This window comes from Phasianus colchicus, chromosome 13, assembly GCF_987193195.1.
Source record: "Phasianus colchicus chromosome 13, bPhaCol1.hap1.1, whole genome shotgun sequence".
Classification (NCBI taxonomy): Eukaryota; Metazoa; Chordata; class Aves; order Galliformes; family Phasianidae; genus Phasianus; species Phasianus colchicus.
This window is the reverse complement of record NC_143448.1, coordinates 7,891,349-7,910,889: the sequence shown is the minus strand read 5'-3', so window position 1 is coordinate 7,910,889 and position 19,541 is coordinate 7,891,349. Positions and strand designations below refer to the sequence as shown.

Below are 19,541 nucleotides of genomic sequence, written 5' to 3'. Positions count from 1 at the left end.
GAATGCAGAAGTACTACAGAGTATCAGAATATGTTTTAATCTGGTACACATTTAAAAGTCATGTTATTTCTCTATATTTCCTAGGGTAGAATAAACAGTTCTGAGCACAGTGCTCAGGGTGAGAGCATGATTTAGAACCCCGAATACCCACATCTCTTTCCTTAGATTATTGCCATTATTTAGCAATGTCTATTCTTATGAAATTATCTTACCTGACCCATTTTTCAAGTATCCATTTGCATCAACAGTTGTATACATGATGTAAGGACCAGGCTGATTAACACCAAAAGGCTAAAAGTGAGAGGGGAGGGAAAAGAAGCAGGCAAAATTTTAGGAGCAAAGCTCTAGTAATAAAAACATTAAAGCAAAGACAAACTTTTACAGATTAATGATTTCTTCAGGATATAGATTATTTTGAAGTCTTGCTCTTACATTGCCCATAGCAATATGTGGAAACCACAACTAATCAGTTGTCTAAGTACCGTTCCGTTTCTCATGAAGAAAGCAATGCTATTCAGTCTTATGGCAAAAGGTTGAATATTTCCTATGGAGCTTTAAATATATTAAAAATCTAAAACCTCAAATTATAATAGCATGTTCTGAAACAAAACAAAACAAAACAGGATTCATTCAAGATTTTCTGAGAATGCTCCATTCTGACTGAATTTCTTAATCTGAAAGTAGAATATAAATTCATCATCATTGTTCAGCAATGTTTTATTTAATTAAAACAGTTGAACAGTTAATTTTTAGGTACCAAGATCTATTTTAAATAAATTATTTGGAGAGAGAAGATGTGCTTAAACATCAAAGTACAGTTATGGGGGTAAAAAAAAAAAGGAAGGAAAATCAAAGGGAGTTGTGGATTATTGAGTGATGAACCGTGTCATGTACCTGTGTGAGAATAGGAGGAGCATACGTGGGGGGGAAATGATCTGTTAAGGTAGGAGGGACAGGGAACAGCTACAAGAGAAGATTTTAAGTAAGGGCATTTTTCTTTTTTCTTTCTCTTCAAACAGTGAATTCAAGCTGATATTATGACATCCAGTTCAGTAAAAAGACCTTTCAGATGAGTTGAAGAAAGTTCACTGAAGAAGAGATGATGAATGTTTTGCATCATGCCTCAAAAAATAGTGAGTTGTAAACCATAAGAATAAATAACAATGATGAAAGACAGTATCAAATCTTAGAAAATAGTAATTGGCTAGAGTGAAGCATAAGGAGACAGAAAAGATGATTTTAATACAGAACTATGAAAGATGAACCTTATTTGATGTTAAAATGTGCATTATTATTGTGTCAGCCAAGTATTTGTATTCTGACATAACATACCTCATAACACTAAGTTTCGTATGTTTGTTTTTTACAGTGAAGGCAATAGTACTTCAATGATCTTGACTATCAAGTGTTCAACATCTGTTGAACATCTGCTTTCTAAACCTTCTCTTCATTTTGGTAATTAAGCTAATAATACTACCAAAAACCTCTTACTATCTTTCATCAGAAATTAATCTGTCTTAAAATAGGCTTGAAGAAAAGATTGCTTTCTTTTGAAGCAGGTTGTTTTTTAATTTTCAAACTATATTTTAAATTCACAGCTTCTGCAATTCAGCTCTGCAAAAATAACTTTGATTCCTGAGTTCCCCTTTTAGGCCTTTCTCTGTGAATACTGTCATTTGCTAATTGAAATTTAACAGAAAACAGGTGGTTTTCAGGGTCTCTAGAGATGATTAAAAGATTTGAAATAGAATTAAGACATCTACATGCAGCTAATCTGCAGAACCATCAAACCAAGTACATTTCGTTCCCTTTCTTCCTTTTCCTTCCTTGTACCCGTGTAACTGGTGTTAGCCCAGAAGTTGCTACCTAGCACCCAATAGCTGAATTTGTCCCACAGTGTTTTGCCTGGCCTTTATGACTGCCCTGATCAAAACTTGGCACATTTCATGGATTGGGCATCCAGCTGTATTACACGTTTTTCTTGTACCTGACATAACCCAGCCCTGCAATGCTGCATAACAAATCTCACTGCAGAATCATTCAATGGAGACAACTGGAGAAAGATAGTCTCAAACATGCACAACTTTGCCAGTTGATATTTGGATCACACATCCCTCTAGTCAGTAACTGTCTTAGTTATGTATGTGAACAACTGTCAGCATAATTAGACCCCAGCTTATTTAAACCTAAATAGTATTGTAAAGACATAGTTACACTTACTGTTATTTTCCGAGGACAGTCATTAGAACAGAGGCCACTGAGAACTGCAAGAACAGAAAGTTTAGTGTCTTTATATTAACAAGCCATCTTACAAGCACAACCTCAAAAAACTATTAAAATGTACTAATAGATGTCATGTATCCATTAAGACAGATAAAGAAAACAGATCTCATCTATTATGACTTATGCACTACAAGAATGCTAATTTGCTTGAAGTATATTACTTTGCAGAAATTAATCAGCTAATCACTATTTTCTCATACCTCACTGGTTAGCTTGCTTCCAAAAGAAACATTTGTCAGTTGAAAAAAATCCAAATTAAAACATTAAAACGTAGTAGACTATACATTTTACTCATTACACTTTACCTCTAACCATTTAAAATATACTTGTCAGAAATTCAGCTTCACTACTTTTTTTTTTTTTAACTGGAAAAGAGGAAAGTAAAGGCTTTTCCCTAAATACAGGCAATAGCTTTAAAACTTGATTCAAATCAAGTCCCATTACCTGTTTATTCTGTGTCATTCAGAAGTATTATAAGCAGATGTGCATAATGCTTCTTAATATCTAAAGCATATGACAGTTGTTGAATTACTTGTCAGCCTGAAAAATCAGTTGACTACAGAAATGTTAAACATTTATAATCAACTAAGGGACAATGAAAGCCATCTGTTCTGTAACCTAGAACATCCTGTCACATTAAATATTAGATGCACAAAAGCTCGGGTACAAAATGTGTGGTGACAGTGAAGTACTAAGCAGTGTATGTAACAGTGTAATACTCTGATCAAAAATCATCCCTAACTAGTATAATAAGGACTACTTGTATTTTCTGTGAAAATCGGAATGGAAATTATTTCAAAGTTAAAATTTTTAGTTTGTGACTTAACATTTTTAAACATCCAAATAGAGAAAAATCTGTAATCTCTCTATACAGTCAAAAAGAAAGACTAGACAATTAAGGTGAAGGCAAAGTACAATTTGAAGATGGTGCCTGTATCTAACAATAGACAACAAGCTACAAATTTATTTTGTATGTTAGACAAAGATGCACGTTCAAGTGGAGCTGTCTCTTCCTATTTTGATGCAAAACAGCACATGGCAATTTGCTGTTCAATTTCACTGTGGGAAAAATAACCTGACCAAGTTCATTAGACTACTTTCATTGTCCATATACCAAATAAATGAACACAGTGCATTTAGTGATACACCAATGGGCATAAAGCCTGTTTTATTATAAATACTCCCTCCTGTGTCACAGCAGAAATGCTTTTAAGCTACTCTAATTTCCATTTTCTGGGGTTTCTACAAAAACGTGAGCATACCCAAGGATGGTGCTAAAAATCAAAGCAAACCTTTAAGATATATGTAATAAGGATGCTGAAAATTATTCTATTACCCATTCAAAATATTACACAGTTGTCTGTCTAATGTAGCTTTGTGAAATGAAGCATTTTTCTAGAAGGTTTTCTGCATGCTTGTGATTATTACACTATCTATACTCAGTATTATTTAAAAAGAGTACAGCTTCCATCAGCATGACAAATCATTGTAGTCTAATATGATGAAAATAAAGGCCAAACTACAGAGTAAGTAACACATGAATCAGCCCCTAGCAGTGGATGCAATTCTGTTTATCTTTTAGCATGCAGGATGTATGCTTCAGAATCATTATGTATATTTAAATAACACAAAGGCAGACAATTTCTCCACAGTGAACCTCCTGTTTTTCTTGTGTAGTTTTCTCTTTGAGTTCACTTACAGCTTTACCTTTTATCCCTCCTCAAAAATGAAGGAGGGCAGCCAAGCAATGAGCTCAAAGCTCAACACCTTTGCAGTCTGGAAGAACATGGTAGGGCATGCAATTTGAAAACCTAATTACTCTCAATTACAAATATCATAATGTAACAGTTGCCTTTTAAACCAATGCTTTAATGAATTCACATACCCTTGCCATGCTATCTGTCATCCTAAATTGTTGTGTTAAGATATTTTATGCCATGAAATACATGGAACACCAAACTGACTCAGACATGGAAATGTACTCTCAGAATAGATCATGCAGAACATGAAATATGCTCCATGCAGAAGATCCTGAAATGAAACCAGTTCATTTTGGCCTAGATTCTGCATCATTTCCAAAGGATATAGGAAGAGAAACTCTAGTAAATTAGGCTTAATATGACAGCGGTACGGGCAAGAGACAAAAGTCCTTGCTGGAAAGAAAATAGCACAACCACTCAAGGCACAAATGAAAATAAATATATTTGGTTATTGTTTCTTGCCTAAATTCTGAAAATAGGCAAGATAAAAAGACAGTCATGGTGGACAGACAAAGTGCGTTCCTTCAAGTCAATGCTGTTTTAATATCTTATGGTTCTCTTCTGAATTATTATGGCATACATATGTATAAGCATAATTACATTTTTATCAGGTCAGTGACTAATAGGCTGATCTTCCTCTAAATTTTAAATATCATTAGACATTAAAGTCTAAGCTGAAGAATAGATATATGTAGAATTATGTTACTTCCACAGTGACAGCGCTATGTTACATTTGGAGATAAGTGAAGGTATTGTATAGAAGATTCACAAAAGGGAGCCCTTGAGCTCAGCCAAGTCCAGCCCTTTCCCTCAAAACCAGATATACTACATAGTTTGTTTAATCTAGTTGTATAAACCTCTAATGTTGGAAACTCTGCAGCTTCTCCAGGAATTATATTAATACTTCAAAAGCTGCTGTTTAGGAAATTACTCTTACTGTTTACTCTTGTTTTAAGTTTGTTAATTTCTGTAATATCCTGCATGGACAACAAAAAGCCAAACACACTTGTTCCCCTATGGTTATATATCGTCATGGATTGAAGAACATGAGTTTCTTCACATTTTTCTTTTAGAATGAATAACTCAGTTTCCCTGAATATCATAATTTTTGACATTTCATAATTAGTTTTCCTTCAAAAGTCAGAAGATCTTTTAAAGATCTAGAATCTGTCTTCAGAATTTTGCTAAGACACAGAAGTGAAGAACCAAAGCTCCAAAATGAAAGGAAGGATTTAGACTGCCTCTAGGTAACAACTGAGATATGACCTGCTTTCTAAGTAAAAGCACACACCCAGAGATAATGAACACTTATTTACTTGAAGGACATTGTGGTCAAAATTGTTATTAAAAACTGCTAAAGTGATATTAGAACAACAGAAGTACGGAGAATAGTGGACAGAATTGCTTGGAAATTAAGCATGCTAACTTAAAACTAGGAAAAAACCCCAACCTTTGTAATCAAACAAAAATGAGTTATCCAAGTATAGATTCTGCAATCTCTTTCTGCAGACCTAACATTTTCCATGCCGTATTTTTTTCTTTTTTAGTACTGCCATGCACACTGCATTACCATAATGTTATCGTATATAGAGGATCAAATATTCACATTCCCCTCAAGATCTGATTTTGACCTGATTTTATGGTAATAACTTACCAATAACTTTAACAAAATATGCATCTGCTTCAAAGTTGTTTTTTAATGTATGGATAGCAAAGTCTTCACTGGAGTGGCCCTTGCTTACTACAATGATATCCAAGATTCCCTAGAGGGAAAAAAAAAAAGGTTGAATTAGAAATGAGAATGCTGATTTACTCTAGATAGCATCTAAATTCAGTAAATAAATTCCTTTAGAGACACAAAGAAAAAGAACAAAAGCGTGCAGCAAAGTTTACTTTTCCTCTACCAATTATAATATATTTAGTATTAGATTAATCTGTGGCAATATTAGAGTGCTCCATCCACACATAACAAGGATAATACGAGGTTTGTATCTTCCATGGCACTGAAGAGGGCAGTTCAAACAGAGCGAATGGAGGGCTGGCAAACTTCTAGTCAGTGAATGGGCTGCTGCTACCTGCCCATCTTCCAGAGACCATTTCAAGAGCATGCAGAAACACCCCAGTCTGAAAGCACTGCCTGCCATGTGCTCTAAGGCCAATGTTTATACAAAGCAGTGTAAGAATAACACAAAACACATACAGCAGCACAGCAGTGGCACTTTGCCGCAGTAAAGAGTTGAACTTACATCTTCGTAGATATCAAAGAAGGTTGCCACGACTGCATCTTTGATTTGATTTAGATCAGAGAGCTCCCAAAAAACTTTAAACATACGACGTGCACTCTTGCAGCTTGCATTATTGCATGGGACATTTTCTAGTAAAAACGCTTGTTGATTGCTGTAAGACATTATGTATAAATAACAATTTACTTCATGTAAAATAATAAATTACAATATCTTCGTAATTTTGAAACCAACTGAAAAAGCTAGCAGACATTTAAAAATCAGTAAGCATTTATGGTAGCCTTACAGTCACAATTAAAACTCTTACGTCATGCCTGATTTAAACTAACGAATATGTTAAATAAGTAGGTTCAAAACAGCAGGAATAACTTCGTTCTTCTTACTTTATTCTGACTCAAGTACAAGTGTACCTATCTACTGTTTTCCTTAATCCCTCATCACGGTCTTTCAGCTTATGTACTCCCCAAAACATATTGGTGCTTTTTTCGTCATTTTACAACATGAAGTGCTGGAATATTGACACAAACAGATCATGTTGCCACGTGTAGTATAGCAAACAATCTCATTTTTGAAGAAGTCATCTAATACACATTAACTGGTCACTGGGAAACACCAATGAGTGACAAGCCTCACATGTACTCTGATGGCTAACAGTGTATACCCAGTCTATGATACCATAAGATCACCACCCTCACTAGAACTGTGAAAACCTTCAGAACTTCCTTCAGCTGTGTATCTGATTGCTTGGCAAGTCTCGGTTACTACCCTAGAAGCCCACAGGGATCCATCACTGGGAACAGATGAAGTTTCCTCCCCTCTCTCTGAAGGGAGCCAGGAGATGAAACAGCCAGCATTCTGCAAGGCTAGCTATGCATGTTAGAGCCAAGGGCAATAATCAAAAGCATTTCTTCATTATGACCTTGAACATAATGCTATCGCAGAGAGTGACAAGAAAGTGTTCTTCCATATCTTAACAGCATCCAAGGCTATCAGGATGCAGTCACAAGCAGAAGCAACTTCAGCACTTCTCCTTATGAAAGTTTCTGGTTTTCTTGATTTCTGTGGAAAATTTGCTAATAATAAGAATCAAAACTCACAATATTCACATTTCTGTTCCCTCCATTTCAGAGTTAGAGGAGGGCAAAACATTTACCTTGTGAAAAAATACTTCTGATGCTGAAGTAACTAACAGTTTCTTTGCACAGTATCAGCTAGTATTTCGAAACCTGCACTGGCATCGAAGATGCATAAAAATAAAATGGGATATTGAAATACTTTCCCCAAAACATTATAATCATGTTTCTTGAACTTCTGTGAAAAACAAAAGAAAGGTCTCTCTTTTTCAGCCCTATGCCTGAATTTGACTGGGCCTTAACATGAAAAACCTTTTTGTAATTTCACTGTTAAAAGTGCAAGTACATAGAATTAATGCTCAGCCATAAATCAAATTAGACTACCTACAATATTTAGGACGGTGTATTATCTGAACCTGAGAACTCATAACCACAACTTAAAATGAATGTGAGCATTTAATGTCATGTATTATATCAGTATGATGTGAAATTATCCAACTATAAAAGGTGACAACTCGAGCTAAGCAAATTGTTTCAATTTCTCTTCTTTGTCACCTTGACATACTCTTTTAAAAAGAATTGTAGTAAACTTTTAGAAAGATGCTTTCTTTCAATTCTCATTTTTCAAACAGCTAGAAATTATCACACGTTATTTCAAAAACAAAGATGAAAACTTGGCATTACACTTCAATACAGAATATGGTTCAGGTCTAAATGATAAGACTTTTGAATGGACAGACAGGGTTATTCACTGTAGGAGGCTTTTTATTCCCCTTTCCTTGGTAATGTGCATTCATGACTTTGAAAACATCAAAATAATACCAAATGCAATGGGAGAATAAGGGAAGATATAAAACAGAGCATCATTTAGAAGGGAAATGGCAATTTCCTTTACCCTCTACATCAGAAACAAACACAAAGATGAGCAAAAAAATTGTTTTTTTTTTTTTTTAAGAAAATGCATAACTATAGGTTGGCTCATAAATACTATACCTTAAACAAGTTGTTTATCCAGCCTTGCCTCTGACAGGTGATAAAACTAACAATGATTTAGGCAAAGATGATCTAGTTTAATTAGAGTCCTTACAAGTAGACACATGCAAAGAACTAATATATATATACTGAATATATGTATGTTGAATATATATATATATATATATATATATGCACACACACACATATATACACACATTGATTTTAAACTGTGTGTGACTGCCTAGAAAACTTTATACAAGTGTTTTATACTCAAATATTTTTCATTCAACTGTCCGTATTCAGATTTTTTTAATTATTATTATTTTTCTTAACTATCTCCATATCTCCAGCTTTACTACTATTTATCACCAAAATCTGTGATAAAGTAATGGTATACTTGGAAATACAGTATCTATTTATCAGTGAAAACATTCCCTTTGAATGAAACCTCACTAAAAAAAAATGATTCCTTAGATTACATGTTTGCAATTCAAGATGCCAATTATTAGCATCTAATTAAAACAAGTTGGAAACAAATGATTAAAAAATGTTTCATCTAATTATGTGGCAGAATGAAAGACAGGCATTTATAGGTTTATATGCAGTACTTACACTTTCAACATTACAAATTTAAAACCAAGAAGTGAAAAAATTAATAAATTTAGATAAGATAGCAATTAGAGATAAACCAGTAACTACAGATAAAAATACCTGTTATTCTACACACACAAATATATATATATGGCCAATACAGCCATAACTAGAAGGAAGAAATATTCACATATGTAGCCTAAAGAGAAGTCTGCAGGCTGGAATTCTAATGTGGAGGCTTTCACTCAAGTCAAAAGAACATTACATGACTTCACTGAAAATACAGGATACAACAGGAGATGAAACACTGTGGTCTTATGGCAGCTCTATGAATATTTGAAACTATTAATCATTTTCTTAACTTGCTCCCCAGGACAGCCAGCAAGCCAAAGTTATTCCTAACTACAATAGATGTCTTTATTTCAGTGTTTTGTAGGGATTTAAAAGAACTGTTCTGAAAGTACTTTCCAGAAGTATAACAAAAATAATTTATTTTAATGATATTCTTCCATCATCGTGTAGCAGTGTATTTTCAGATGAATACAATGGTTTTTTGCCTCTTTTAATTTCCTTCAGTTAGACAGCATCCAGAAGCTAGGTTTTCTAAACTGCGGCACAGATTGAGGTCAAGAGTTTACAAAAATGCTTTATCATTTAATCACAGTAATCAATCACAGAAATTAGATTTGTAGATGTAGCATGAAAGGCTTCAGAGAAAGAAATAAACAGCTTGATTCAGAAGTGTTTAAAATCAATTAAATAAGGTTTCCATTTTAACTTGCTCTGATTTAAGAGGAACTTTTAATTTAATTCCCACACATTTAACTCTCTCTACTCTATACCCCAGTTATACATTTTAAAAGGAAGCATTTACTTGTGTTTCTCAGGAAATGACTTCATAGTACTCAGAAAGTGACATTTGATAATTGGTATAGAAGATGTTTTCATTACTTTTATATGAATATTGGGAATATACAGTGTTAACATACAGTTTATTCCTTAGTTACCTTTTTTTTCCCCAGACTTCCTCATCTCTCTGAACCTTACTTTGTGCAGCCTGTCAAATCACCTGCCAGTACTCTCAGTCCTTGTGCATAATAATGTGCCATTCAACTTTGAAGTCAAGTTTCAAAATAACTTTTAAGACACACCCAACTGAATAAGTAATTTCAGAAGCAAAGAAAATAAAGACAAGTGTAGCACAGTAATTCATCTGTCCTAAGCATAAGCCTGGCAGAGAAGAGAGGCTCCCAATAATATTGAAAGATAACTTAACCCTCCCTCCACTTCTGAACTCCAGAAATCCTCTTGAAGTCCTTTTGAAATATCCTAACCATCATGATACATACTCAATACAGCCACAAATACAAGATTTATGGGCCTTACAAGTTTGCTAGTGTATACTTTTTACAATCATTATTTCAGTGATGCTGAAAAGAAGATGTAAAATCCCAACTAAGAAAGGCTATGGAGAAAAAACCCAACATTCACAGTCTGAGTGGTTTAACTTTGTCTATGTAGATTCTGGGCAATAACAGAATCACCAGCTTCTTTGACACATTTGAAAAACAACAGTAAAAACAACAACAACCAAAAAAACCAGAACAGAACAACAGCTGTACTAGTTATCTTAAGGCTCAGAAGTAGTGGCAGAGCTCTGTTGCTCACTGCTTTGTGTCTGAATCACAACACTGTGTAGGCAGAATACAAGCACACAGCTCTTCAGTTTTAGGCATGTGTCAGTATGCAAGGAACTCGAACACAAAAATGTCAGTGAGTCACTCATGTTTAGGCAACCACTGGAGGATCTGAATTAATTGTGACTTAAGAATCTAAATTGTGTCTATATACTCTTCTAAGCATTGAAGAAAGATTCTTGGTTATTTTCATTTCTGAGAATTAACTGAAACTATGAACCTGCACCCAACTCTCATAACACATACACAGCTAGATAATAAATATAACTGTGACAGACTTGATTTTTCCCTGTAATGCACTAGTGCAAGTATTTATCATAGATCCCAATGAGAATGATTTCAAGACTTCATACGGTATTGATTAAAACACCTTTTAGAGGAGATGACATGAGAGAGAAAAAGTGACAAGCATAGATAATCTTAGAGCTCTTCAGGTGCTGGAAAACACAAATTGTGCAGTACTAGACAGACCGAAGGACAGATCACAGCATATCCTATCAGTAGTGAGGTTCACTGGCATTATGGTCTCTAGAGATCTTTTAGATTTTTCTGAAAAGTAAACAATTCTATTCATCATTTCTACTGTCAAGCAAAACGACGTTCTCATAAACACACATCACTTCAAGGTAAAGACAAGGACACGCCAGTGGGATCATCACCAGGTGCCAAGTGGGAGCTGCCCACAGGCTTCTCTGTTAGCTGCTAAGCTTGTCCTGCAGCCAAGTGATATGTGCAGAACAGCACAGGCATGCTTGTAACTCAGGTCAACTGTTATGCGGATCAGTAACTCCTCGTACAACAGTCTCCCAGCCCTGGATCACTACACCTGCCGTAACACCAGACTGCAGTAAGACAAAGGGCTGGAAGGCAAACAACAAATAAAAAGTAAGAGAACAAGTACACTTGTTCTACTTGACAAAGTTAATAGGGAACGTAGGAAGCTTTTATTTTCCTTCCCTCTAAGATTTAAAACACTATGGTATATATTCCACTGACAGCACACATTTTCTGGCCTAATAGGTTTTGATTAATTTCAGTGATTGCAGAGATGTAGCAAGATTTTGACAGCATACATTAATAAACTGAAGTTTGAAAAATTGAATCAGAAATAGTCCTCATCCTCATATAATTTACCACAGCAGCTTTCTCTCTTTCCTCCCCAGTGAACAATAAAGAAAGTCCTCTATAGTGCATTGAAACAAACAAAGACTCCTCCTGCTAATACAAATATCCCTTTCTAATATATAAATCAGGAATCTCAAAGTAAAAAAAAAAAGCCAAATTGATTTCTACAAACATCCTATGTGAACACAAGATAATTTTATTGCCTCAGCTACAATCATGAGTGATGATGATCCACTAAGTACTAGATGAATCCCAGCTACTCTAAGTGGGGCATCCATTACATTCTGATCACTTAAGCATATGCAACACTAGAAAACATTTTAAAAACACGGAACATTTTGTCTTTGAACAACAAGTTGCTTGGCCTTCCATAAAAAGGGATCAATTGGCAAAATAGCTTAAGAGATTTCAGCTGATCAACTGAAACTGCAGCAATGCTGAAAGGTGCTGCCATTTCCTGCTGAGGACAAAAACTATACAAAACATCCAAACAAATAAGAAGGAGCAAAGTTAACTATAAGCAACAAGGAAGGGTAACGAAAAATCCACAAAGTAACCTCACTAAAGATCCTGAAAGCAAGATGAAATCAAGAAAAGAAATGTACGTGACATCCACGTAGCAAGGAATCCAATAACCATGTATTCATCAGGGAAAAAGCGATTTGATCGTGGTACATTTCAGTAGTGAAGTTTAAATGAAAGAACTATTTTGGAGGCACCCAGAAGAGGGGGAAAAAAACCAAGCTTATTTCATAAAAAAAGTTAGATATAGATTGATACAGAAAATAGAAAAAAATGCAGGCAAGAAGAGAAGAATTCAAAACAAAAGAAAAATTAAGCTGAAATGAAACTAGTACTTGTAGCTTGCCTTTAATATATAGGCTAAAACACTGTGAACATCTATTCCTGAATTGAAGTAATGGCAAGGATTCTTTGCACACAAGTTTCTTTATTAAATATTACATATACCAACAAAGCCAATTCATTATTTAGCACTAAGAAAACCTTGCCAATTGTGCATCACGACACACCATGAGAAAAAAAAATGCCATAATACAAGTGACTTAACAATTTTTCTCAGGAGAAAAACAACATGATTCTATGATTTTATTTCAATTGAAATTGGATAATATAAAGTGACCAGTAACCAAATAGATGCATCTAAAACACCAGGATCTCAGAAGGGGCAAAGAACACTATCACATACTTCAGCAGTCTCCATTCAGTGGACATAAAATGGGATATGACACGGAATGGGTTTCCTTGAACTCTTATCAGACTGTTGTTACTAGCTAACACTGCAAGTGTTTTTTTACAGAAGATGGGAAAGGGCAAGGAAAGACAGCTCCTGTGACCAGGGAGGAAAGCCTGAAATGGCACTTCATACTGCTCTGGGCTGAGATCAGACACGTTGTTCACTTGATAAAATGAACAAGATGCACTAAAATTAATAATTTCTATGACTTAAGATCTAACATCTATATAATGGTAATTACCTTCCAGATGTGTTCTTTAGTATAGCAAGGGCATCTGGGTAGCCATCCATGTTGTAATCTCCAATATGAAGGGTCATTGGAAATGAAACTTGTGATGTAGTTTTGTCAGTTTGATTTTTTACAAAGCCCCAAAGTGTGTCTTTATTTCTGAAGTCTTGCAAGACTGGAATCCACTGTGAAAGAAATTGGAAAAGAACAGATAGGTAAGAAAACCCGTTTCATTTATGAAAAATACCTAACTATTTACAACAACTGACAACTCTGTGCTGAGTCAGGACTCTGAAGCAGTTGACAAATTTTCAAGAGAAAATAAGGATTTCCTAACTCTGACACTAAATGATCAAGGTAACGTGAAATTTTTTCTATGTTCTTGGTTGTTCTAGAACACATGCATAAAACCCCCACAGAAATAGAAGAGGACTGTACCATCATCAAATTTGTCAAAGTACAAAGGAAATACAAAGTATAATTTCTCCATGATAAGAAACAGAATCTATCTGAACTTACTTACCACAAAGGGCTACACAGGTGCTAAATAGGAATTTATCTTAATTAAAATCAAAGTAATTTCACAAATTGGTAAAAAACTGAAGTACAAGAGTTAACATTTCAATTCTACAAAAAAATTCAGTGCATTTTTAAAGCCAGAAGTAATTTTCTGTGTCAATTAACTGATAATGTCTTCAAAAGAACAGAAGCTGTCATCCTAAAAGATCACTATCAGTAAAGTCAACAGCACTTAAGAGCACCTTAAATGTCTCTCACCCAAGCCCTAATTTAGCTATTTCAGGAACCAGAATGAGATCCCTCGCAGCATTGTTTTCTGCTGTTATATAGCTGCGGAGAAACTCCCTCACTATGCAGTTCTGCAAACAGCAAAGTTCCAGCTACACGGCAATTGTCTGCATCACTTGGACTGGTCTCTTGAGATTCCATGCAACCATATACACATTAAAAAAGCCCCCAGAATTATTTAGAACATCCATGAAGTTGGACTCTTTCTGGTGATTACAGACAGCTTAGAAGCCTGGAACAGATCAACTAGACATGCATATAGTGCATTTCTGCCTGCACGAGTCACAGTGTTTCAAATGTTAAGAAGATCCATAACACCACCATGGAAAACTCTTGAGATGATACATACTTTGTCATATTCCATCCCTGCTTTCCAAAACACGTGTGCCTATTTAGTTACTGTTAGCTGCTGGCTTGAAAAATCTAAGAAAATTATATAAATTTCAAAAAAAGACCGAGAGAAAATTTTCAAGGGGTGACTTCCTATCATTTATCTCTCATGAAAAAGATCAATGACGTTGTTGCAGAAGTACCATAATTTTGAAAAACAGATTGGAATCAGAACCACTAAATAAAATATAGTTTATACTTTGCATGGAACGACCAAAGCCATTGCATTAAAACACATTTGTAAGTAATCATGTACTTATATATTCCTACATATGGTAACACTATTTTAAAGAAACAAAATTCAAAATGAAATTTTTAAGATTATATCTAAATTTGTGTGTTTTTTACTCTACTTAAAGATTCATAAAAAAAGCTATTTCACAACTGTAAGGTCTACAATGAAATGCAAAGATATAAATCAATAGGTGAAGAAAACAACTAAATCAGCAACTACATTAGCCTGTAGCTATTGCAGATGAAGGTAAAATAAAAAAAAGCCTGTGATGGCCAAACACCAACCATGATATGATACAGTGCATGGGACTGTACTTAAGATCTGGTAGCAGTTGTTCTTTTCCTTCTTTCCAACTGTTATTACATCTCAATCTCTGTTAGTCACTCCAATGTAACTTGGCCTGTCCTTTGGCCACATCACCCAAAAGAAAATTTATCTCAGTTTAAAACATTAAATCATTAAGTAAAACCTATGGTGAAATAAGTTCATTCTTGAAATCATTCTCTTAGACCTGCGTGGCTTTCTAGTAACCATCCAGCTGTGCCAAAAACAGCCCAAGAAATAAATACACCGCACACTGACAGACATCTATCAAAACAAAATCTTAACAGAGCAACAACTCCAAAGCCTGACATGCCACTGCATGCTTCTCCACAGCATAACTGCTCAGAACCACAAATTCTACAGATATCTATTTTCAATTGCTACATGTTTCTACTTATTACATCATATGCCATCATGGAACTGTCTTAACTATTTTTCATTTTATTTCATTAAATGTCACAATAAACAAGCAGTGATAAGGAAGGACAGAACCAGATCCAGTTAACATAATAAAAATTTTTGTAAATCACAGCTATTTATTCTTGAATAATCACTTCTATAAGAAGTGATCACAGTATATCCATCACTGGTATATTCCATCCTAGTTATGCTTCCTTAACTAGTTAGTATCTGTGTGTTTTCCTTTCCAATACAGGATAATTTTCTTGTGGGTAGGAAAGTATGCTATAGACTGTGCTCTAGAACTTTTGACTTGAAATGAGAAAATCTTCCCATAAACTTGGGCTGCAGAACATAATGAGGCACCTGTTTCTTGAATGAACAGTATGTTCATCTGTACATTCTGAGACATACAACTTATGAAAAGGAAAGTATTTATAATTTGTCAGTAAAGAAATAACCAGTACTTCATAATGTGGTTAGGAAAAGGTATGAAGTACATTATAGGTTTCTATAAGTACATGACAGTGGGTAGTGCTGTCAGCTGTAAGCAAGGCATTTACAGGACCCTGTGCTTTAGGTTCAAATAGTCAACTTTAAATAAATTAAAAACATGCATTAGGGCAAACAAACATTAGGCTAAGCTGTGAATTGTGTCTGTATTATAAAGCAAGGTGCTGTAAATACTTAAGTAGATCAGCACACACTTTATTTTAAAGTACTACATAGTAACAAAATATGCTGAATTAGTTTTATGACTGTATCATTTAAAAAAAAGAAGAATCTTGCCCAAACAAAGCTGAATTAGTTTATTAGAAACCCAACTTTGAAGATACTCAGTGAAAGCAATCCTCAAATATCATTTGGAAATGTACTTTGTTACAAACTATGAAAGATACTGTAGAACTGTGGGTTAAGAGGTGTGGGCTGGTTCAACTTGATGATTTTTTTTTTTTTTTTTTTACAACAGAAATAAGTCCCTAATTTAAACTGAATTGAAGACACTTATTTGAATTAATTAGCTTTATTTCCAAACCTTAAATAAAAATAGATGAAAGTATTCCATTATCTATTGCTAGAGCAGCTTTGGTGCTTAGGTTGCAGTGTTTTGTACTCAAGAAAAAGACTCACCAGAAGTCTCTGTAATTTTCTTGGGTATTTTCCATTGTGAATTATCCATTACATAGCTTTCTAGGTATGCAAGTTTTTCTGCCAAAACCACAATTTCATAAATAAAAAATACATACATAAAAATCTTTTACACACTATCTTTACAGGTGAAGAAGTTTAACTACTTAGGAGAGAGAATTTGTTTTTCTTATTTCATATTAACTCAAAACACAGCATTTTCCTTTGCCTTGACAATTTCAAAGTAACAATACCTGCTCCATTCCTAGCTTAGTTAAGTAGATGGCACTTTTTTGACAGTTTACGTCTTCACATACTGGTAACAAATGTTCACTTCGTCCATCACCATCTGCCAAAGAGAACAGAAAAAGTCCACTTGTATTTGTGAACTCAGAAACTCTGCATGCAAGAGATGATCAGCTGGAAATTATTTATTCTTTTTAAATGTGAAAAATTAGACCAAGACAAAATAGATAATTAAAAAAATCCTTAGCCATTGTAATAATCTAATTTGGGTCCTTTGTTTGAAGGTCATCTTTGCTCATGTATTTTCATATTGACCTATAGAAGAGAGAAAGTTTTAGATTTTATTTCTGATATTAAGTAAGACACTTAGAAGAGCAAATACTTAGTAATTTTCTCAATCCCTTTGGGGAAGATTATGTTTTCTATAGATCTACCATCACAAACCCACTGTACAAACTAATATAGGTTTTCAACTAATTTTCAACTCCTGCACTGTCAAGAAGACTAAGCCTCAGGAGTCCACGTGTAATACATTAATCTATATTAACAGGTAAAAACAACAGAGGAAAGTTGTCTAACAGAATGGCTACTAAGTTCCAGGCCTTCAGAATTAGGCAAATCTGAGTAAACTACAGATCTTTAAGAATGTTCTTCTGGCACATTCATTTCCAGTAACTTTAGTAGAATGATGACCTTTACATGTTTAAAAATGTGATATATATTTGCCTCTAGAATTCTGTGTATTATAACAAGCAGATAGATTTTCCATTCTTTGATCCAGGAGAAATTCCTATGTTCACATTATAAGATTTTGACCTTGCAGTCTTTCCTAGCATATTCCTTGTATGGGCTGTGTAGTAAGAACAGTGAAACAGCTGAATGTAAGCAGCCAAAGAGAAACTTAGAATTGCTGCTTTAAAGATTAGCACTGCAAGTCCCAACTGTAAACAAATATGTCAAATGTGACTTGTTAAAGAGATGCTATACTCCAGTCCAGAGAAAAATATAGACAATCTGCTTTTCCAGGCTATAAAAATGTAATACAAAAAACAAAAAAACAACAAACAACAACAGTAGTACAAAAAAACCCACTGTAATACTAAAGTCAGCTTTTCAAATCACCCCATATCCATTACAAAGTTTTGAACATCATGTTATTAATATTTTAATTGGATTTTGTACAGTTGCTTGACAAATTCTCCTTAGTTGATTACATAAAAACTAGATCACCCTCAAAAGTTAATGTATTCCTAATTATTTCCAAATATACTATTGACCACAACCTAAATATTTTTGTCATGCTTTAGCTATACCATAATTAATGCTTTCTCAGCATGCCAAATTATATTTCTATGAAGCAGAACCATTTCTTAGTTTATACATCTAAGTACAGCTAAGCTTTGTAGGTCCCTCTAATTATGTAAGGAAGCTGAGAGCTGGAAAATAGGGTTATAAGGGGGAGGAAGAGTGAAGAAAACATCAGACATCCCCAAATACCTCCAAGTGATAAAGCCAAACTGTCAGCTTCTCTAGTTCTCTAATTACCATCTGCCTCTCAAATTATTCTACCTCACAGTAAAGCCCCTCCCAAATTTTAATGGCAGCTCAGTTATCAAGTACAAACAATTAATAATAATAGGTAGCAGGCATTCAGTATGTCAGCATCCAGAGAGTGGAAAGTAAGCTACCTCTGACCAGAGAAATTAACATAACAAGTAGTGAATTTGACGGGTCTTAAATCAGCACCATCTTACAAAGCTGGTTTGTTTTCCTTCTGCATCATTCAAATAGAATAATTGAAACTAGTCACTTGCTTTAATTTTTGCTTACATGAACTAGGATAAAATACTACACAGACAGCAGGCTTTTTCAGAACTTAAAATGGGAGAAACTCTAATTTGCAGGTTATCAACTACAGAAACACTGAAGCCTTTACTAGAAAAGATTTAAGTTGCAGAGATGCTTGGTAAAGTTGCAGGTGCTTGGTGAAATATTACTTTGAATTAAGCCAATCACCTAATCACACTTCTGTAGAAGTTTCAGCCTGAAGTAATATTAGGCTATTTTCATTAAATAATTAGGACAAAGAATCTTAAAATATCAACTTTTGTCTTGCTCTTGGTTAGTTCGAAAGGAACAAAGGCAGTCTCATTTTAAGTTACGCTGTGAAGCAGAGGAGAATATAAGATGTTGGATTCTACTTAAATCACAAACATTTATCTTATGTTGGTGACTCTGATAATCTTGGTTAATTAGAGTTCAGTAATGCTGCAATATACTTGCAAGAACAACCTATGTACAACCTATGTACATAAACCAAGCTTTATGTTATTGTAAACTTCTAATTCCTTAAGACAGTTAACAGTTTTAAACTAATAATTTTCTAGAGCCATTTTACAATGCTCTACACAACTACTGCTTTATAGTAAAGCTTTTCTTTTTTTTTTTTTTCCAAGTGATAAAGGCTGTGGGGCTCAATTACATGATGCTGAACAGTCTAAAACCACTTCCATTTCTTTCTTTCCTCCTCAGAAACATACAGTCTCATCAGCTGGCTTAGCTCTAGAATTGCTTACTGTGTAACTAGGTAAAAACTAGTATCAGCAAATGGGAGAAAACAGATATATAGCAAAAGGAAAAAGAAATTATGAGCTTGGACCATAAATTTTTACTTGGAAGTGCTTAGTATGTTGAAGATTACATTCACAGTTAAGAGACAGAAAAATCATCAGCTTCAAAGGCAGATACCGGAAAGGAGAACCTAAATAAAGCACCTCCATT

The 19,541-nt window shown here is 34.4% G+C and overlaps 1 protein-coding gene and 1 long non-coding RNA gene across 4 annotated transcripts in view; one reads left to right on the top strand and one right to left on the bottom strand.

The window, feature by feature from the left end:
* LOC116243618 (uncharacterized) overlaps positions 1-1,861 on the top strand; it is an 83,487-nt gene extending 81,626 nt beyond the window's left edge. The window contains exon 4 of the long non-coding RNA XR_004170023.2: positions 1,020-1,861. This is a non-coding gene — a long non-coding RNA (uncharacterized LOC116243618). The remainder of the gene's footprint in view (positions 1-1,019) is intronic.
* ITFG1 (integrin alpha FG-GAP repeat containing 1) overlaps positions 1-19,541 on the bottom strand; it is a 72,625-nt gene that overhangs the window by 18,023 nt on the left and 35,061 nt on the right. For all 3 annotated transcript variants that reach the window (XM_031614923.2, XM_031614924.2, XM_090149966.1), the window contains 6 exons: positions 16,769-16,863; positions 13,244-13,416; positions 6,290-6,440; positions 5,698-5,806; positions 2,221-2,264; positions 213-291 (listed from right to left, as the gene is read on the bottom strand). In XM_031614923.2, coding sequence (XP_031470783.1) covers positions 213-291; positions 2,221-2,264; positions 5,698-5,806; positions 6,290-6,440; positions 13,244-13,416; positions 16,769-16,863 — 651 coding nt within the window. The remainder of the gene's footprint in view (positions 1-212; positions 292-2,220; positions 2,265-5,697; positions 5,807-6,289; positions 6,441-13,243; positions 13,417-16,768; positions 16,864-19,541) is intronic.